Genomic DNA, 22278 nt, shown 5'->3' with positions numbered 1-22278 from the left:
CCATGGCTAGCTTTTTATCCATTCGTTGAGCTACCTCAATTCTCATGAATCTGACATGGGATCAGTAGTTAACAGTTTTGAGAGGCAGGTTGAACTCTGACTCTGACCCCTACTGGCCAAATGGTCACTTAACCTCTCATTGTCCCAGGCAGCTCTCTAAGAGACCATAAAGTATTGATCAGCTACTAGTCAGAATTGGTAGAGGGAATTTTCACACTGGGAGTTCCCTGCACTGGTTACAACATAAGATTCAGACAAAAATCAAAACTAACTACAATATGAGTAGATGACTTTATGTAGTATCTTAGAATTTACAAAGCACTTTCCATATATTATAGAATATCTCATCTGTAATATATTATCTATAATTATTTCCATAGAGTACCTCATTTGAGCCTCACTTCTACCTATAAATTAAATGCTATGAGTATTATTCATATTTTATGAATGAACTTTATGAGTAAACTCAGTTTATGAGTAAACTGAGGCTTAGTTTAAAGTAATAGCCATGGTCATGAAAGTGACCTGAGTGTCTGAGGAGATGTTCAAACCCAGATTTGTCCCAACTCCCACACAGAATGCTTTCCACCGTACTCACTGTGATTAGCCTACGAGGTGAATCTTCTAACCCCCAAGAGTGGGGTTTAATTTTAGTTTTAAGAGCTATTTTTTTAAAAAAAAATCCTGATATAAACAAACTGCTCATCACATATGTCTTTGTACACTTGAGCGTGTGTATACACACACACACACACACACACACACAACCAGTAGGTTTGATTTGATTTTCCAGAGCGTCAGTCAATATATCAATAATCATTACACATTTATTAAGCCCCTACTATATACCAGGTACTCTATTAGGCACTAGAGATACAAAAAAGAGGCAAAAGACAGTCCCTGCCCTCAAGGAGCTTACAATCTAAACATGAAAAAATATGATCTAAAGTATGAAAAATATAATTGATATTATGGGCATCACGGCATCATGGATGCCAGTCTGGCTTTGGAATCAGGAAGACCTAGGTTCGAATTCTGCCTTCTGACATCTATTTACTGTATGATACCAGGCAAGTCACTTAACTCCTCATGCTCCCAGGCTACTCTCTTAAAACACAGATGAATAGATGTACAGAATTTAGTATTCTGAAGAGAATACAGTATGCTCTTAGAATACTGATCTGTGGTGAAAAGAGTTAGCACACTGGGAATTCTTTGAACCAAGGAAGTCACAGATATTATCCCTCCTCCCCTACCAAAAAAAAAAAATTTGCACCAGTATTTGTGAGACCTTGAAATGTTTTCCATATATTGAGATGAGCAGTCTGTCTTTTATAACAAGCTGGATTTCTCCTTGGCCCAATTTCCAAATAGTTTATTTCAGATTGGGTAGAGATACTATAAAATCTTGAAATGAGCTCCATCATCTTTGAGGCCAAAGCTCAGGTTAAACTCAGCAGTAATGATAGTACTAGCTAATATCTACTCAGATTGTAAAATTGTTTTATATCCTTTATCTTTTGTAAGGTTCTTAGTAATCCTTGTGAAGGTTTATGGTGTGCATTTTGCAAGACAGCAGACCGAGTTTCAGAGTAGTTAGGACTAGACTGAGGTGATTACACTCGGGAATTAAACCCAAGTTGGCTTTATGATATGTGAGATCCATGACAGTGAAACTCCTTTTAGCAAATGGCAAAGAAAGGGGCAGACATCAAACCAAGATGGGTGCCAGCAGGATGTGGCCTTTTTATTATCCTGAAACACATCCTCAGGTATTCTTCTATTCACACCAACCTTGGCAACATGCATTAGTTGATGAAATCTGCTCCTTCCTTCATTATGGCCGCTTGGCATTTGAGCAGAAAGAGCCCCTCCAGATAAGATTTCTAGTGGAGTGAGAGGAGTCTGGCAGAGACTGGAAATAAGGAGAAAGAAAAAGTAAGATCTGGTGTAAATTAAAATCTCTGGAGGCAGGACAAAGAGACATCAGAACAGTCATCTCCTTACACCCTGCAGAGTCTGGTTTCTGTGTAATCCAGCGTGGTTCTCCCATCCAAGGAGAACAAGTCTTAACTAGCAACATGGTCCGGTGGTCAAGCAGACCTCTTTTTTGTAGCTGGATCTCCATCCCTCCCTCCTTTCCATTTCATCTTTCCATTTGTTAAAGGAAAAGGCTGTCTCTAATCAGGAGAGAGTAAGCTTAGCATCTCTTTAGGTTACTGGAGCGATTTCAGGTGGAATTTTTGTTTGGTTTGTGAGGCAAGTGGGGTTAAGTGACTAATTTTTGTTTTGTTTGTTCTTTGTTTTGTCAGGTGGAATTTTTCAAAGGCCTGCATTGGCTTCGTAATTGTACTACGTGAAGACATTTCCAAAAAAAGATATATTCACACTTGATTTCACTTTTTTGAAAAGGTATGAGAGGCTAGAAGATCAGCTGCATGACCTGACGATCTTCACCAGCATGAGACCACCAATCTGAAGCAAGAACTCGCCAGCATAGAAGAGAAGGTGGCCTACCAGGCCTGCGAAAGGTCTCGAGATGTTCAGGTACAACCCTTAATGATCTATTTTTTTTTTAATTAGTTTCATTGATGCCTTTGTTTTATCAGCATGGTTGATTCTGGATATTTCATCTTCCTCTCCTTACGTTGGAACCCTCTCTAGATAATAAAGAGACTGTATACATGTCAGGGTATGCAACATTCTGTGTCTGCAGCCCCCTACTTCTCTACTAAGAGATGTTTCACTCCAACCTTTTCTCCATTGACTAGACACTTAGAAATTCTTCCTTGACTCAGATATAGGCACAAGCTTTAACTTCCCTAAAGAAAGTGAAATATTTTCCTTTATAACCCTAAGGGGCATGATTATGGGAGCGTAATTTCAAAACCCCTACCTTCATTCAATACATACTTCCTCCCCCCCTTGTCAGACAGGAAGTAGAAATTCATTCTTTCTAGAGAGACAACCACTGCACCCATCTGTTTTGATCAGGTAAACAAATGTCTATTGAATATCCACCATGTGTACAGGGCTCTGTTAGTGTAGCTGCAAATAGAAGGATCAATGACCTAGGAAGCATTTATTATGCACCTACTATATGCTAGTTCCTTTTCTAGGCATTTAAGATACCTTCAAAGGGTTTTCATTCATTCAGGGAAGACAAAATATACACACAAAAAAATTGGGGGAAGGAGTGATCTAATCCCTTCCCTGAAGGACCCTATTCTCTAGTTGGAGAGAAGAGCCTGGCACACATTTAAAATCCTTATCAAACCATGCCAGACCTAATATCTCCCTGAGAGCAAAGATTATTTTATTTTAGGATTTTTTTTCCTCTTTGTATCTCCAGTGCCAAATATAGCCTGGCATATAGTAGGCAATTAATAAATGCTTGGCCTTGTGTTTATTTGTCAGATGGTGGTATAGAGCCAGAAGTGCAGTTTGGAAGACAGTATTTCCTCATAGTTCTTGAGAGTTCAGAGAAAGTAACAGGAGCGAGGGATGGAGAAAGTTTCATGGAGAAGGCAGGACATGAGCTGGGCCTTACAGAATGAATAAGATTTAGATTGGTAGAAGATACTGCAAGTCTTGTTATAGATTGTCACCCTCTTTAGGCAAAAGACAGTGTCCTTTCTGTCTTTGTAACCCTAGTGCCTAGCACATAGTAGGAAGTTAATAAATATTGAACTTGCTGGATTGGACTGAGGTAGATTAATCGACATAGTTAGAATAATCCTTCCATCAGAATATAAGCTTTCTGAGGGCAGGTACTGTTTTGTGTGTTTTTTTAAATATGTTTATATCCACAGTATCTGGCACACAGTAGACAATTAATAAATACTTGCTGGATTGGACTGAGTTAGATTAATTGCCATATTTAGACTGATCCTTCCATCAGAATGTAAGTTCTCTTAGGACAGGTACTGGTTTTTGTTTTTACATTTGTATCCCTGGTGCCTGGCATATAGTAGATAATTAATAAACGTTTGCCGACTAATGGATAATGTTTCCTAATAGAGGACAAGTCTGAATGCAGAGCTATGAGGTCTTTTCAAAGAGGAAGCTTACTTTTTAGGACATTTTAGCTTTTACAGTATTTGTATCTGGTGGTTCCATGAAAAATGTTATCTCCATTTTATAGATGGTAAGAGTCCCCAAAGGTGTGCCCTTGACCCTCTTTTCTCTCTACTCTTAATCCCCTGGAAATCTCACCTACACCCACAGATTCTTCAAGCACTTCTGTGTCTATGACTGGCAAATCTATCTATCTTGTCCCAGCCTCTTTCCTAAGTTCTAGAAACACATCAGAACTGCCTCCTGGACCTCTCCATTGAATGACACAATGTCTGTTCCCTCTCATGTAGAATAGCAGGATAGGACACTAGGCCTGAAGGCAAGGAGGGGTGGGGTTCAAATCTTACCTCTGACACATTAGCTGTGTGACCCTAGGCAAATCTATACCTCAGTTTCCTTATCTCTTAATGAAGATTTCTTCCAACTCTAGCTCTGTGATTCTGTGACCTAACATCTGTCCCTTCCTTCATATTCTCATTTCCCCTTCTCTTCATGCAGGCTCCCTGTTGACCTTACCTAGGAAAATGTCACTGTCTCCTAACTGGTCCCTTTGTCTCAAGCCACCCTTGGACCACATGCCTTCCATCCCCCACCCCCTTTCACAAACTTTCAATGCTTTCCTACTATTACTGACAGAATAAAGCCCAAACTTCTTAGATTAACATCCAAGGTCCCCCATGCTCACAGTGGATATTTCACTCTTCCTCTCTCTGCCCTATCCATCTTTGTTCCCATATGTATATATGTGTGTGTGTGTGTGTATTTTTTATGTGTGTATACACACACACACACACACACACACACATATATATATATATATACATGTGTATGTGTGTGTATATATATGTGTATACACACACACACACACATCATAGACTATTAGGTCCAGATGAAACCCTAGAGCTTATCTGGGCCAAATCAAACCAAATGCTTCCAGTTCCAAGGAGAACCTTCCCTCATCTGATAGAATCCAAATTTCCTGAGAGCCCAAACTATTTGATTTTGGTGTTTATACTTCTAGCACAGTACCTAGTATATAGTAGGGGCTTAATAAATGCTTGTTAACAATTGATTGTTTCCCCTACCTTTGCAATTGGCATTTAAGATTGTTTTCAAGAGTCAGACTGGCCTGGAAATGCTGAGAGCTGTATGGTTTTTATTATGGGTGTTTTAGCTTTCACAAGTTAAGGCTTAAACCTTAAGACACATAGGGGTGGGGGTTGGGGCGAGGGTGGAGTTGGGACAGGAGAAATAAGAGAAGCATATAATAACTAGGGCAGCAGCTGACATCACCACACCAAGGTAGGGTAGGGAAAGATATACTTTGGGCGTGCCAGCTGGGCAACGAGGGGTCTGTGCCACACGTAGCTGTCTCAGCATACTAGGGAAGCCCACACAAGTGGGCATGCCCCACACTGGGGCTAATGCTAGGCAAGTGAGAGCCATAGATTTTCCAGAAGGGTAGGGTCTTGCTCAACCATGAGGCACCAGGGATTGGCCTCACATTAAAATCACAGGATAGGAAAGTTTCCAGCGTGGACGTTTGGAACCATGGAGGGTTCTCCCAAAGGGCCAAGGTTCAGGCAGCCTGCAGCAAGAAAGAAGAGGCCCCCAAAACTAGAGAGGGTTTTGTTTTGTACTGCTTTAGCTTTATATTGGTCTAAAAAAAACCACAACCCCAAAATAAAGGAAAAAAATACAGAGATGGGTATTCACTGAAAAATAATTACACAAATTTATGAACCTAAAAATTCTGGCTTTTAGGGAAGAGATGTTTTTTCCTTCTCTGAAAAGCAATATTTCATGAAAGAACAGTGTCTTTTGAGTGAGAGATCTTGGGTTCCAATCCCAAGTTCTGTTTATTACATGTGTGACCCAGTCCCTTAACTTCTCTGGACCTCAGTTTCCTCATCTGTAAAATGAAAGGGTTGAATTAGATGGGCTCTGAGGGCTCTTCCAACTCTGGTTCTGTGGTTCTGTGATAATATGATAGAAATTCTCTCTTCTTGCTGATGCTTCCACCCAGGGGTATGCTGGAGCAAACTCGCACCAATCAAGTGTTAAATTTTCACTGTGAGCAGCAGCTTGGGAACCCACAAAAGGGGGATATTTCTTGGGGCAGTGGCCTGAAGGGTGAATCTTTTGCCAGATTTTGCTTAAGTGTTTCAGAATTTAACTTTGAGCTGTTGAATATGAGTTTAATTTTCTTTAAAAAAAATGATTACAAAGCAATTCTGAAGGACTTAGGGTATAAAATGCTGTCCATCTCAAGAGAAAGAACTAATGGTGTCTGAATACAGATTGAAGCATACTTTTTTTTTACTTTATTTTCTTGAGGGGTTTTTTTGTCTGTTTTCTTTTACAACATGACTGTTATGGAAGTGTTTTGCATGACTACATGTGTATGACCTATATTGAATTGCTTGCCTTCTCAATGAGGGAGGGTAGAGAGGGAGGAAGGGAAAGACTTTAGAACTCAAAGTTTTAAAAATGAATGTTAAAAATTGTTTTTACATGCACCTAGGGGAAAATAAAATACTAAATATATTTTTAAAAAGGATTGATTTAAAATAAAAAAAAACACCTTGGGAATCAGCAAATACTGTAAATTGGAGTTTCTTGTTTTAGTAATTGTCTAGACTTGAGAAAATGTTAATAATACAGATTAAACTAATAAAGCAGATTCAAATTATGCACTCTGTTTTCAGAAAGCGAGTCATTAAACATTTACCAGCATTCCTCTACTTCCACCCTGGGCACAGCTCATCTGGATTAAGTATTATAAAACTGTGTTGTATCAGTTACATGTAGGCAGCTAGGTGTGATAGCAGGTAGAGTGCTGGACCTGGAGACAGGAAGACCTGAGTTCAAATCCCACCTCAGACATTTATTAGCTGTGTGACCCTGGGCAAGTCACTTAAAATCTGTTTGCCTCAGTTTCCTCATCTGTGAAATGGGGATAATTGGCTACTTCCTAGGGTGGTTGTAAGGATAAAATGAGATAATATTTGTAAAGCACTTTGCAAACTTTAAAGCTCTACACAAGTGCTAGCTATTATGACTCTTGCTACTATTGCTGCTACTACTACTACTACTACTATTCCTGCTGCTATTATTACTGCTACTACCCCTACTACTATTACTACTATTCTTACCACTCCTGTTACTCCTACTCATGCTGTTAACTGCCACTACTCTTGCTACTGTTACAATTCCTGCTACTATTACTCCTACTATTCCTGCTATTACTGCCACTACTCCTGCTACTGTTACTACTAGTCCTCCTACTACTCCTGCCACTGTTACTACTACTGCTATTCCTGCTACTATTACTAATATTCTTACCACTCCTGTTGTTACTACCACTACTCTTGCTACTGTTACAGCAATTCCTGCTACTATTACTCCTACTGCTCTTCCTGCTACTGTTACTGCTGCTGCTACTAGTGCTACAACTACCTCATCGGGGGCTGGGCACAGAGAATGTCAAGGAGATGCTCTTTGGGAAGGGAATTTTGCCAGCCTCGCCCTTCCCTCTGGTGACCACCGTGGGTGACCGTGCCATCGTAGGTCACATTTTCTAGGTCTCATTTGTACTGCACGGGAAGGGCATCCTTCCCACTCCCTTCTTCCGGCTTCATGCTGTCCTCTCCATCGCAGGCTTGACTGAGGTCATCCAGTTTGTGGGAATAATGACAACCTTCTCTCTTTGGGTTGGTTTTATGGATTTAGGACTGCAGGGGACTTCGGGGCTCATGTAGCCCACCCCCCCCCTTCATTTTACAGAGCACAGAATCCTCGATCTAGAGCCAGATCTCAGAAAACTGAGGCCAGAGGAGGTTCAGACTTGCCCTAGATCAGAAGAATGTTTAGTCCCAAAGCCAAGACTGTGTCCGACTCTTCTCCTTCTCAGCCCTGTATTCTTTCCGCCATGCTTTTTCATTCACCTGCCTGCCCCCCCCCCTTCCCCCAGTTTACTTTCATACTTAGAAGCTAAGGTTGCCCCCTTCTGGAGATTTCAGGGAAGGGTTCACATGCCTGAGTTCATAATTGAACAGAGTTGGGCTAGATTATAGCATCATAGACCCAGCCCTGAAAGGGCCCCAGAAGTCATCTAGTCCAACCCCTCTTTTTACAAATAAGCAAACTGAGGCCTGGGGAGATGAAGTATCAAATCATGAAAATAATGAAGTGGCTGAGGTCAGATTTGAACCAAGATTGTGGCATCCTAGCTATAGAACTTGAAAGGAACTCAGAAGTCATCTAGTCTAGCCCCACCCACCTTGCTTTGCAAATGAGGAAACTGAGGCCTAGAGGTAAAAATGTCTTGGTAAAAGTTACACAAGTAGTAAGTGTCTGGGGTAAGATTTGAACCCAGGTCTTCCTAACTCTAAGTTTAACTCCATTCAGTATGCCATGCTGTCTGGGCATTCTCTAGGGTTTGTTTTTTGTTGCATAATTCTAATCCTAGAAATCCCTCTTTGCTGAGTTAAAATGAGAAATTTCCACTGTTTTGTGATGTCTGTTTGTTTTCTTTTTGTTTTATTTTATTCTTCAACAACCTGTGATTTCACTGGTGTAAGGAAATCCCAGGTGATAGAATTCCATCTACTAATGCAGGTTTGCACCCTCTCTGCTATTTAGAATTTAAAGAATTGTCTAGAGCCCCAATGTCCATGAAAACAGAAATGGAAGCTGCTAAAGAATGTATATGTACAATACATCCCTTTGGGTGCATATTGACTTAGAAAAACACATATTAACATCTGTGTTTTGTTGTGTTTTTATTTATTTTGTTAAAAATTTCCCAATTCCATTTTAATCTGATTCCAGGGGACACTAAAAGGTTAGGTGACATGCCTAGGGTCACACACAGCCAACATGGATCAGGGGCAGGATTTGAACCTATGTCTTCCTGGCTTCAAGGCTGTCTCTCTAACCACTGTACCACACTCTTCTTCCCTCACCTCTTTTCCACTTGAGTATTAGCTCTAAGGCCTCTAAGCCCTGATTTTAGGCAGTAAGCCAGATTGGGGGGAGGCAGGAGAGTCACCACCTTCCTCTGAGGCCTGCCAGGATTTACTTTGTAAACATACCATTTATAAATATGTAATATTTGTAAAGTATATAAATATTTGTAAAAATGTTATTTGAAAATACTCTTTACCTATACCATTCCAATCTCTCTTGTAGCCCCTATTTCTCTATATGTCTTAAGCATTTTGAGTGCAAGGCCTTCTCTAGGCTGGGACTCTCTTACACCACAGGGCCTTATTTTAAGTAATAGTTCATTCATTGTTTGGGGACTGGACATCTTAGTTAATGAGCATTGACTAGGCATTTACTGTGCAGCTAGGTGGCACAGTGACTAAAGTGATGGGCCTGGAGTCAGGAGGACCTGAGTTCAAATCCAACTTCAGATATTTACTAGCTATGTGACCCTAGGTAAATCATTTAACCTCTGCCTCAGTTTTCTCATCTATAGAATAGGGATAGTCGGCCAGATAGCGCCATGGATAGAGTGCTGGGCTGGAGTCAAGGAGACTTATTTTCCAGAGTTCAAATCAGGCCTCAGATATTAGCTAATGTGACCCTGGGCAAGTCACTTAACCCTACCCTATTTGCCTCGGTTTCCTCATCTGTAAAATGACCTGGAGAAGGAAATGGCAAACCATTCCAGTATCTTTGCCAAGAAAATCCCAAATGGGGTCACGGAGAGAGCTGAAAACTACTAAATGACAATAACAACAAAACATTTACTATGCATTAATGTGTGGGGGTTACAAAGAAAAAAATTAAAAATAGTCCTTGCCCTCAGAGGGCTTACAGTCTAGCCAAGAGAAACAATATGTGGAAATAGAGATAGATAGAAAATGATTGGGGGGTAGTGTGCACATTCTCTTCTCGGGCTCTTCACACTTTTAGTTATGACCCCTCTTGGCAGTCTGATGAAGCCTATGGACCTTTCTCAGAATCATGTTAAATGCATAAAATTAAATACAAAAGACTACCAAGGAGATGGCTTATATTGAAACATAGTCATCAGAATGTATGTTTTTAAGTTCCCAGAGCCCGGGATAAGAGCCTTCACACTAGTGTATGGGGGAAATGGGGAATGAATTCATGTAGGATGAAGATGAAGCTCGAAGCAAGCCAAAGATTCTGTGATGTGAAAGGGGAGAGAGAAAAAAAATAAAAAATAAATAAATAAAATAAAAAAGAAAGAAAGAAAGGGGAGGCAGGAAATGCATTCCAGGCACTGGGACACAATGGAAAGGCATGAAGGCTAGGATGGATTAGGGGCAGCTAGGTGGTGCAGTGGAAAGAGCACCAGCCCTGGAGTCAGGGGGACCTGAGTTCAAATCCAGCCTCAGACACATAACACACACTAGCTGTGTTACCCTGGGCAAGTCACTTAACCCCATTGCCTAGCCCCCCCCCAAAGAAAAAGGTTAGGGTGGATTGGAAAAGGGCACAAACTTTTGAAGTGGGGAGACCCAATTCAGAGACCATTGCTGTGAGAGTCCAGAGAACAAGAAACATCAGCCAGAGTGGTGGCTTTCCACAAAGTGAAACCAGGGGTCAGTTATTTCACTAGCTGGTGTTCTAGCTGCCTGGCTGATAATCCCAGAACCCCCGAACTTTGGGCAATCCCAGGCAAAGTGGAAAGCGCTGACCTCCCAAGCCAGGGAGACCAGCTTAGGTTGGCAGACAAATCATGGGGTATTTCTGGCCCTGCTCTTAGCTAGGAATGCTGTCGCCATCACCCTAGGCAATTTAATCATTTATATTTTAGCAGGTAAATTATAAGGGTCCAGGATGATGTCATTTAGCTTCAAAACGTGGCGGTCATCTGGGTTGTCTGTGTCTGGCTTCTTTTGGTACTTGGATTACTTCCTCCTTCCCTTTTTTTTTTTTTTGGTCACCTAGAAATTATTGGGGAGGAAGGCGAAAAGCAGAGAAGGAGCGGGAGAAAAGTCACTAGGGGATTCAGAAAATTTAATTTAAGCTTTCATCCCTGATTCCCTTTTGAACTACAGAAGGGGAGAAACCTTGCCAAGGAAATGACTAAGCATGTGGTTTTGTTACGCTGCTGGGTAGTGAAGCTGTCAGGGGTCTTACTCAGCACAGTCTTAGTCATGGTGTGGCTTCTGAGCCTAAGCCCATCTTCACTCCTTAGTCTCTGGTCTGTGCCAAGGGCATACATACCCTGCACTGGCCATGGCCACGGGCTGAGGGTACAGGTTAACCTCCAGGCAGGGAATATGGAGATTTATTCTGAACCCTCAATGAAAGCATCGTGGTGACACAGTGGATAGATACAGCACGTCAGGAGCATCTGAGTTAAATCTGGCCTCAGACACTTGACATTACTAGCTGTGTGACCCTGGGCAAGTCACTTAACCCTGACTGCCTCTCACCCCACCCCCCAAAAAAGAAAGAAAAGCATCTAAAAGTACTGTGAAGGAATAATACTGATTCACAGATCCATAACCCTATAAGATTTACAGAGAGATAGATGGGCATATATTGTTGTCCCCATTTAACAGATGAGAAAACTGAGCTTCTGAAATTCATAGGATCACAGATTTGACTGCTGGAAAGGATCTTAGGGGTCATCTACTCCCACTCCCTTATTTTACAAGTGGAGAAACTGAGACCTAGAGGGACTATGCTTGGAGGTAGCTAGATGTCACAATGGGCCTGGAGTCAGGAAGACCTGAGTTCAAATCTAGCATAAGATGCTTACTAGTTGTGTGACTCTGACCCAGTTATTTAACCTCTGTCTGCCTCAGTTTCCCTCAAAACTGTAAGTGATGGTAATAACAGTGCCTACTCTCCAGGACTTTTGTAAGGATCAAATGAGACCTGTAAAGTACTTGGTACAGTGTGAGGCACATAGTAGGTGCTTAATAAATGCTTCTTCCCTTTCCCGTGATTATAGAGTTACTGTCTGTGGTAGAATTTGAACCCAGATCTCCTGATTCCAAATGCATAAGATCACAAATCTAGAGAGGGAAGAGTCCGTAAAGGCTAGTTTGGTTCTCCCATTTTACAGATAAAGAAACTAGGGCCCAGAGAGAGTAAGTGAATTGGATGTAGTCACACAGGGCAGCAAGTGTCAGAGGTAGGATTTGAACTCAGGCCCTTTGAGTCCAGAGTCAGTATTCTTTCCCCTGCTATGCCATGTTGAAATGATTTGGCCTCTAACACTGAGATGGTTGTGGCCTGGCAGACAGCCTGGATCTGGATTGGAACCCTTGTGCCACTGCTTACGTCTGTGTGACCTTATCCAAGTCACCTGCAGTGTCTGAGAATGTCATGATGAATGGCTGGCTGTTAGCAGTCATAAATATTATCATTATTACATCTGAATTTGAGCTGGATCTCGGAAGCTGATCAAGCTCTGGTAAGCAAGAGAAGGCGAATAAACTTTAGTGAAGTGATGATGATGTGAATAATAATAACAATAGCACTTTAAGGTTTGCAAAGCACTTAACAAATATTATCTTATTTGCTCCTCACAACCAATCCTGTGAGGTAGGGGCTATTATTTTCCCCATTTCACAGATGAAGAAACTGAGGCCAAGAGAAAAGTTACTTACCCTGGGTCTCCCAGCTAGTTAAGTTCCTAAGGCAGGATTTGAACGCAGGTCTTTCCTGATGCCAGGTTCAGTGCTCTTATCTTCCCCCTCCTCCCGCTCCCAGCTGCCTCTAGGGACAAAGCTCTTCTGTTCTTCCTGGGTTCGGTAGCCTGGTTAGAATCGAGGCCAGCCCAGGTCCAAAGTTGGGGAATCTTAATAGGGACTCTTAATTTCTATCGCAATAATTTTATTCCGTACTAAGAGAAAACCCTTGTACTCTTTGTATGAGAAGAAATGAAGATGCTTTAACTTTGATCATCTGGTGTGATGAGAGTTGCCATGGCAACACATTAACTCCGTTCCTTGGTCTCCAATGTACGTACTGAATGGAAAATTATAATGAATGTTGGAGCTGTTAGCTGTCTTTTTTTTTTCTGACTTGAGCAAATGCATTTCAGTAACAAGGTTAGGCAAGATCAGAAGGCATTGAACATCACAGCAGGTTTATCAATCAACCAGCATTTATAGAGTGCTTGCTGTATGCCCAGCACTGGAGATATAGGGGCAAAAAAATGGTCCCTACCCTCAAGGGATACCGGGTTAATAAATAGGGAAGTAGACGTTTGTGGAATGAATGCTAGGTCAGGGGCCTTCCTCAGCCACCTGAGTTTTTGTTTGTTTTTTTACCTCCACTCGTCTTCTCTGTTAAGGGGAGGGCAAAGGGCTGTACAGTTTTAAGTTTAACATCACCCCATTCCTCTGTAATATCTGGATGTGCAACACACTCCATGAACTTAGTTGTTCTTGTTGCTGTGTGGTTTTCAGTTGTGTTTGACTCTCCTTGACCCCATTTGGGGTTTTCTTGGCAAAGATGCTGGAGTGATTTGCCATGAGGCAAACAGAGTTAAGTGACTTGCCCAGGGTCACAAGGCTAATAAGTGTCTGAGGTTGGGTTTGAACTCAGGTCTTCCTGACCCCAGGCTCAGCGCTCGATCCACTTCGACACCTAGCTGCCCATGAGCTTTATTTGCATGCTTAAAGGTACATTGGGAAGACCTTGGAATTATTCTGTCGTTTTCAGTATCATCCTCTCTGGGCTTCAGTTTCCTCATGTGTAAAATAAGGGAAAACTAAAAATGTGTCTCCTTCCTTTCCGTGGAGAGGTAGAGATGGGGAAGCGTCATAGTTGCAAAATGTTATATTTGGAACGTGGTTGTGTGGGTTGGCTTAACTGTGTTTGTGTGCGTATGGGAGAACGCTGCCTCAGTTTCCCCACCTGTAAAATGGATAAAATAATAGCCCAAGGTTGTTGTGAGGTTAAAGTGAGAATATTTGTAAAGCATTTTTCGAACTTTAAAGCTCTGTGTGTGTGTGTGTGTGTGTGTGTGTGTGTGTTTTGGCAGAGGGGCAGGTATAAAGAAATGACTGTTGTGGAAAACAAATGTCATCAATAACGCTTTGATTTTTTTTAAGGTAGAGGACTGGATGAAATCTAAATTCCTTGTCCATGATCCCATTTTGAAGACACAGGGCAATGTAGTCCTCAGTGGACTAATTCCAGAAATCTGTTATTGTCACTGGTAATATTCCATTACAAGGAAAGATTTTTGTCAAATAATACAGATCCACAGAGCAAGAGTGGAAAAGAACCTTACAGGTCATGAAATCTAGCCCCCTGATTTTACAGTTGAAGAAACTGAGGCCCAGAAATGTTAAGTTACTTGCCCAAGGTCACTTAGCTTGTAAGCATCTGAGATAGAATTTGAACCCTCTAGCACTATCCACTATACCATGCTTCCTCAAATGATCCCCAAATCCTAGCTAGATCCTCCTAGTCCAAGCTAGGTGACCAGGAGTAGAACACTAGAACTGGAGCCCGGAAGATCTGAGTTCAAATCCCTCCTCTGACACTTCCTGGCTGTGTGACCCTGGGGAAGGCACGTCTCCATCTGCCTCAGTTTCCTCTTCTGTAAAATGGGTGGAATGATAGCACCTACGTCCCAGGGTTGTGAGGTTACAATGAGAATGTTTGTAAAGTGCTTTTCTAACTCAAAAGCTCTCTATAAACACTAACTATTATTGTGACTACTCTTTTCAAACAGTCAAAATAACTGCTCTTCATGTTTATGGTTTCATGGTTTCATAAAGTGCTCTTTCAAACATGGTATTGCCATCCAGACCCACTACATTTGTAGAGCATTAAAAAAAAATTTGCCAAGTCCTTTCACATGTGTTCCTCATTTGATCTTATTGGACAAAATGAGTTAAAATCTTGGAGTATTTTTTTTCATTTTCCTTCTGTCTCCTTTGTTAGAGTAACATCATTAAAATGTGTGAATTACTTTCTTCTCAAATGATAGAGGCATACAACTGAAGCTTTAAATTTTTTCTTTCCATTGAGAAACTCATAGGGTAGATGCCCTGGAACCTTAATAGCAGATTAAAAAAAAAACCACACATTTTAAAAAGAATTCTGTTCTTCACAAGCAACAGATATTCAATAAGTGCTTATTGTTACAGACTTATTATGTGCCAGGCACTGTATTAAGCATTGGGGATACAAAGAAAGGCAAAAGACATTTCTTGCCCTCAAGAAGCTTATAATGTAATGGAAGAGACAGTATACAAATAACTATATAAAAAAAAAGATTGTACTTGAAACTGAATCTTTTTTAATAGTAGAATTTTTAAAAAAGTTTTATTAATGATTTTTTTATGCTACAGTTACTTTTCTAGAACAACTACCTCTATCACCATGCCAAGACTGGCAAGTATAGGGGTGTTGTAACATTCATCACTCTTGGGGTGCCACTCTTCTACATAGAAGAAAGAAGTGTCTTTTGTCATCTGGCTTCTGGAACCAAGATTGGTTAAAGGCTTGTAAAATGTAGGGTTGCAGATTTAGAGATAGGAAAGACCATAGAGGTCATTAGGTCCAACACTCTGATTTTATGGATTGAGACTAAGTGAATGTGCCAGAGGAAGCCCACGCTTAGAACTGAGCTTTGAAATGGTCACGCCAACACTCATTTTATAACTCATAGGTGGTTGTTCAGTCGTTTTCAGTTGTGTCCGATTCTCTGTGACCTCATTTGGGGATTTCTTAGCAAAGATGCTAGAGTTTGCCATTTCCTTCTCCAGCTCATTTTACAGATGAGGAAACTGAGGCAAACCAAGTTAAATGACTTGCCCAGGGTCACACAGCTAGTAGATGACTAAGGGGGGATTTGAACTCAGGAAGATGTCTTCCTAAGTCTTAATCACCCAGTTTAACCCATCCTGAAGCTTATGTGTCTCCCTTCTTCCCCCCATCCCCATAGGAAGCCTTGGAGTCCTGCCAGACCCGCATCTCCAAGCTTGAGCTTCATCAGCAGGAGCAGCAAGCCCTCCAGTCCGACACTGTGAACGCCAAAGTCCTCCTGGGCAAGTGCATCAATGTGATCCTGGCCTTCATGACAGTCATCCTCGTGTGCGTCTCCACCATCGCCAAGTTTGTCGCCCCCATGATGAAGAGCCGCTTCCACATCATCGGCACCTTCTTTGCGGTCACGCTTCTTGCTATATTTTGTAAAAACTGGGATCATATTCTGTGTGCGATCGAGAGGATAGTGATACCAAGATGAATCTCTTCGCTCTAGCTTCACCTTCTTTCCAGAGAGTAAACCTTTTCCATGTATTCAAACTACCAGATTTTTCAAAGGAGCTGTCGTACCCACTGGATGGTAGCTTTGAGACGACTCAAACTGTAACCTGTAAATAATTGCAATTCTCTAACCTGATAGCAGTTGTCTACTTAATCACTGTCTGTGGTTAGCCTGTCTCTTGTCAGATTCTCCCCTCACTACTTGCTGCCTTAATTGGAACAGATTTCTACTCTGCAGAACCAGCACAGCATAAGAAGGGAGTGTCGGGTTGTTTTAGTTGATGTTTTTAATTTAACTTTTTTGTTTTTATTTAAGTTTTTGGGGGCTGGGTCGGGAACACTTTTGTGCGTGGGAAATGTCAGGAGGGTCAAAGTGGATTTCAAAATCTACCTTTTGAAATTGGGTGTCTCAGCAAACCCTTTTCTCCAATGATCTGCCTCCCAGAGAAATAGGAGAATTTGACTTCGTAAAAGAGATGTGCACAAGCGCTAGAAACATCAAAAGATTCTTTTCTACAGAGGTACCCAATCTATTTAGCTAGTCCACAGTGAGGGTTCCCGTGTCCATAGCGATTCACTAGAATTGTCATGGGGACAATGAAAAGGCTTCTAACATACTAGTAGCCCAACATCAGGGTTTTCAATGGGGGATCTACTGTCCTTGAAATTGCAGAATGGTAGGATTTATGAGTAGGATTTAATCATTCCACTTGATTTTATCTTAACTGATTAGTGACTTATTTTTGCTCTAGAATGTGCCAAATAATTCCATATGGCTCATATGATTATCAGTCGGTCTGGAAGTCATTTGTATTTTGCATTGGGTCCTTTGAGGACTACCCTGGCCTGTTACTATGTGACATTCAGCCTTTCAGAAGATGTGGTCCCCTTTCTGTTTTTCTCTGTGGGAAATCTCCAAGCATATGCAAACACAGGAACGACGTTATGTTGCTATAGGAAACAAAGGAAACGCCCTTGATTCACCATGACTTCTTGGTTACCTATAAAGAGAGCATGATGTCATGTCTGGCTTTAGAGCAGATAGTTGAGTGAATGGTGATTGAAGCGGATAATGAAATCACCCACTGCACAGATCAGGTCCTCCCAGGAAGGTGGGAGATTAGAGAAAGAATAACTTATGAGAACATTAGAGGTAGAGAGGCCACCTGTCTCTTGCGGTCTTATGGAAAATGGCACTGAAGTTAAAGCATTCTAAAAAGTTCCAACTTGTGTGAAATTTTTTAGCCTCTGAGTAAGGAGGAAAAAATGCTTTCTTTGACATAGAGGTTTTCTTTATGTTTAAAAAGCAAAAGGAAGAAAATGGAAAGACTCTGTAAGTAGAAATTTTCTACTTGGCTCTGTGTTATTCAAAACATACCTTCCTTCAGGTGTGTAGGAATGTGTGTATGTGTGTTAATTTTTAATATGAAGAACTGTTAAAACATCAGTGCATTTTTTTTTGTCTTCAGGAAGCATTGTTTTTAATGACCTGGATTCTTCAAACAAAGTGCAATATTTTTCAAACAGCTGCTCTTAGGGAAATCTCTTGTTTAATGTGATTGTGTGAACTGTGGTTTCAGGGAATGGGTGGGGCAAGCCTTTGGGGGGAAAAATAGGTGTGACTACTTTCCTGTCATGCTAGCTTAAAGAAGAATATTCAGTCTCTTGTTTGTTGGATTTCTTTGAACCAAGCTCTAGGCAAGAGCTGGGATCCTTTCCTGCTGTTTGTTAGGACTTCTGTCTTGTCCTGAGGTATCTGTCCACAAGTTAATCGAATGACTCACCAAGCCAGGGTTAAGTGGAGGGGTCTTGGGTTCTTGGGGAGGAGAACATAGGTGAGTTTCAGTTTCCTTTCCATGTCTGTGTTTAATGATCAGTATTCACCTGCACCCATGAACAGGGATAAATAAATTAGAGTATTTATCGTTCATTGATATTACAAGCAGGATCCTGAGTCTACTCTCAGAGGAAGGCTCTAAAATACTCATGGGTAGGGGGTGGGGGTGTCTTTGTTCAGTAATGGTTAGTGTTGCTATTTCTTTTCGTTTGGAAAGAATGAGTAAAAACCTGTTTATGTCCCATGGGGAATTAATGTTTGGCCCCCTATTTATTGCTTATTCATGTAATCAAGCTGCTTGGTTCTCTTTTCACTGCTAAGATCTTCTGATGAGTGAATCTTCTCACTCTAGTATGAATCAGTAAACATTTGGAATGGAATAAATGAGGCTTCATTGGGATGCTGTTTGGTCATATTCTAATTTCTGGGACTAGGGAGTGAAAACAGCTCAAGAGGGGTGACACCCTGAATGTCTGTGATTGATAAAATCCTGAAACTCATGTAATAGGTGATATCCTAAAACTATTCTTTAGTGGTGAATGCTGATTTAAATTTATATGACCAGGTCCCGGATAACTGGAACACTTTGTTTTAATGAATCCACCAGTAGAGCAGAGTTTGTTCTAAAGCCTAATTGAAAGTTTATGAACCAGTAACCGATGGTATACTTTGCAGGGCCAAAGTATACTTTTCATCTGCTACCTATGATTTGTTCTGTTAAAAAAATAATAACTGAATAAGACTTTTCTCTTGGCACCCTATTATGTCCCCATTAAATGGGAAGAATGATGGTATGCTGTAGATTGAAAACATTAGTGATGATAGATGAACGCTTCTTATTTAATATCTAATTTTTTCTTAGTAGAAACATAGGATGCAATCCTATCAGGAAAATATATGCATTTGAAGTGACTATACATTTTAAACACTGTGGAATTTAAACATTAAGGAATTTTCTCAAATTTACATGTAGGCCAACTAACCTTTTATCCTCCATTGTCTCTTGTCGTCCCCATGGATAAGAAGACAGGATTTTTTAAAATCTTAAGCATAGGAAAGCCAATTTTTTGTGTTGCCTAACACAGTGACCACTGAGCTCTCGTGAGATGTTGAGCCCTGGACGTCCTTGGGGATCGAGGAACCCTTTTTGTATTTGGTGGGCTTCCCCCGATTTTCTTGATCATTGAATATGCTTCCCCACAGGTTGCCTTTAAAAGAGTCCTTAGTTCAAGTTGGAGCCACTAACAAAAGCACTACGTTGCCCACTTGGAGGGGGTGACTTGCCCGCCATCTTTAAGCTCTGTTATTTTTGAGAATCTGTCTCATGTTGTGTATTGTCACCCTAATGAAATGTTAGATTGAGCTTCCCCAAGGCTGGTTATAGCCCCACCTACACTGCCCCTCTCCACATGTGTGACATTTTCACCCAACTGCTTTTACAGCTCATTCCTCCAGTACCCAGGCTTCTGTTGATTGTCTCTATGATTTCAATAGTATTGACTAGGACCAACTTCCCTCTGGCCATCAATTACCTCTGTGTCCTTTGGATTTGTTTCTGAAATACTCAATTCCTAGCATGGGATGGAAACATTTTTATAGTGTGTCCAAAAAAATCCAACAACATTGTTCTCTTACTTTGGAGATTTTTAAGAAACACACAATTGTGCATACATGTATAATGAATAGGTGGTCACTGAATTGAAATGAATGATTTAAGTGAAATGGTCTTCCTGGGACCTGCCTGGAAGGGGGCTATAGGGAACCATGTTGCTACACCTTAGAATTTTCTTCCCCATCCTTCTTGGTTCTAACCCCAAGCTCCCAGGACCAGCTTTACCTCTCCAACTACCAGCTCTAGTCCCATTATCCTCCCTTTTCACCTCCGGCCAGGGGAGGGTTGGAGGTGAGAGTTACTGTTAGGGGTAAAGGGCAGCATCCTGAAACCACCGAGTCCCCAGTAAAGTGACCCTTTGGCCCTTTTCCCTACTCCAAATCCTCTTTTCATACCCAGTGCTGCCAAGACTGTCTGAATCTGATTTTCTCAGATCTGGGTTTCCAGAGGCTCTAATTGCACCAACTTCTGATTTTTCTTTAGAATCCAAGTGGGAAAAATGAGAAGGTGGGAAGGGGTAAGGGTAGGGTGGATGTATTTATGAGTGTGTTATAAAAGTAACCCTTCAATCCCTGACAGAGAAGGGGAAGCAGGCTACCCTAATAAATTGTAGATCGATGCTTAAAAGGAAAATAAAAAAAGTCAATTGGCAATCAGCCAAAGACAAAGATGTATTTATTCTCCTTGCCTTTGCCCCGACAGGCACCCTCTGACCCCATTCCCCACCACACCCCTTGGGCTTAAGCCATAGAGCCACCAACAGTGGCTTGAAAAGGGGTCTCACAGCCCTCACTGTAGATTTGTTGGGGGAAAGTATGTGCCTGGCATCCTGGAGACTCTGAATGCATTTTCCCAGAGAAACTTAACGGTTATGTGAGATTGTTAGGTTCTAGTCTACAGTGCTAGACTTGAGAATTTAATAGGCTAGCCTCGGAGCCCAGCCACCCTGGATAACTTTGTGTAGGGTTCTTCCAATAAGTTGGAGACTGTATCATGTGTGTTTCCTTAGCTAATGTTAAAGCCCAAACATGATGAATTAAAAATGCAGTGTTTTCACTGGAGAGATGGCTTCACATGGTGGCTTGGTTCCCACTCTGAGGGATTAACAGCCTGCAGACTTAAATTAGGAAGGGAAGGGATCTGGGCTGCCTACATCCTAAAACACTTAGAAACCTAAAGAAACAAACATTGCAATTAACAAAGAGACTGACTGGCAACCCCCATTAAGACAAAAACAGCCAATTTCCTCAAATCAACCAAATGCTCTCTTTTCTAAGATGTTGGGAAATAATGCATGTACATAGATTGTTTCAGACCTGACTTATTTGTTGCAAATTTTATTTATTTAAAGCATGTGCAGTGTGGTTTTCTTTTGTGTGTGTTTGAGAGAAATGTTTCAACAAAAAAGCACTGCTTGTGTCTAAGAGAATGCTCGCCTAGGTTGTAGTCATCGATGGTAAAGGTAGCTCTTATCTGGCTGTCAAGTCTGATGTGTCCACCTCCAAGTCGCCATTTTATGTAGCATACTATAAAGTTTTATGTCAACCAATGTGAAAAAGAAAATGTAAAGTCTTAGTATGTACTATTTTCACCCTGCGGTATGTGGTCATAACTGAACTCAAAACAGGTGCCATTATTTTTTTAAATAAATGTAGTTGATGTTAGTTTGGCTGTTTAATAAAGAGTTCAATTTCCTTTTTTTTTAAAAAAAAAGTAAAAGCTTCATTGATGCCTTTTTTTTACACCAGTCATCACTAACTATTCACCCACTTCTACCTTTCCCTTATCCTTCCCTTGTAAGAGAAAAAAAAATTACTCAGATTACTCAAGACTAATTGATGTGACTGTTGGAGAGGAGGATTATGAGTGTAGAATATTGCGTACTCTCTCAGCAATCTAACAGGCTGTGCAGTGCTAAACCCTTATAGTCCCTTCCATCTCAGATAGTTAATGAATATTTATTAAGCACCTGTTATGTGACAGACACTGAGATAAGCACTAAGGATACAAAGAAAGGCATAAAAAAAAATTACCTGCCCTCCAGAAGTTTATACCATAATGAGGGAGACAAAGTGTAAGTAACTAGGTACGTAGGGGATACATACAGATTATTTTTCTCCAAATTCCAATATCATAGGATCATACATTCTGAGCTGCAAGGGAAAGCACTGTAATTAAGAGGAGTTAGGAAAGGCTGTAGAAGGTGGGGTTTTAGTTGGGACTAACTTTTCGTCAGCCCCACTTTTTTTTAATCCAATCCCATCAGTCTTCCCAAGGTACCAGATAGATTATTGATATCTCCGTCTGGAAGGGAGGATGATAATGTCTTATAGAGGCAACATGATACAAGGGAAAGATCACTGGGTTTGGCAGTCAGAGGATCTTGGTTCAAATCCTGCCACTGTCACTTTGGTAGGTCACTTAATCTGAGTCACTCTTGGTTTCCCTATCTGTAAAATGTGGGTGAGTCATGTAACATCAGTCTGCCTTAGTTTCCTCAACAGTAAAAAAAAAAAAAGATAAT

General features: G+C 41.0%; 1 protein-coding gene across 1 annotated transcript in view; it reads left to right on the top strand.

Annotated features, from left to right (window-relative positions):
* TMCC3 (transmembrane and coiled-coil domain family 3) overlaps positions 1-21490 on the top strand; it is a 121994-nt gene extending 100504 nt beyond the window's left edge. Inside the window, 3 exon segments of the mRNA XM_021006441.2 lie at positions 2413-2444; positions 2447-2547; positions 15983-21490. Coding sequence (XP_020862100.1) covers positions 2413-2444; positions 2447-2547; positions 15983-16285 — 436 coding nt within the window. The 3' untranslated portion in view covers positions 16286-21490.
* Positions 21491-22278: the final 788 nt, after the last annotated feature.

The sequence above is a fragment of the Phascolarctos cinereus genome, unplaced genomic scaffold (genome assembly GCF_003287225.1).
Source record: "Phascolarctos cinereus isolate Bilbo 61053 unplaced genomic scaffold, phaCin_HiC Scaffold_1;HRSCAF=81, whole genome shotgun sequence".
Classification (NCBI taxonomy): Eukaryota; Metazoa; Chordata; class Mammalia; order Diprotodontia; family Phascolarctidae; genus Phascolarctos; species Phascolarctos cinereus.
Note: the sequence above shows the minus strand (reverse complement) of the source record. Positions and strands in the feature narration are given on the sequence as shown.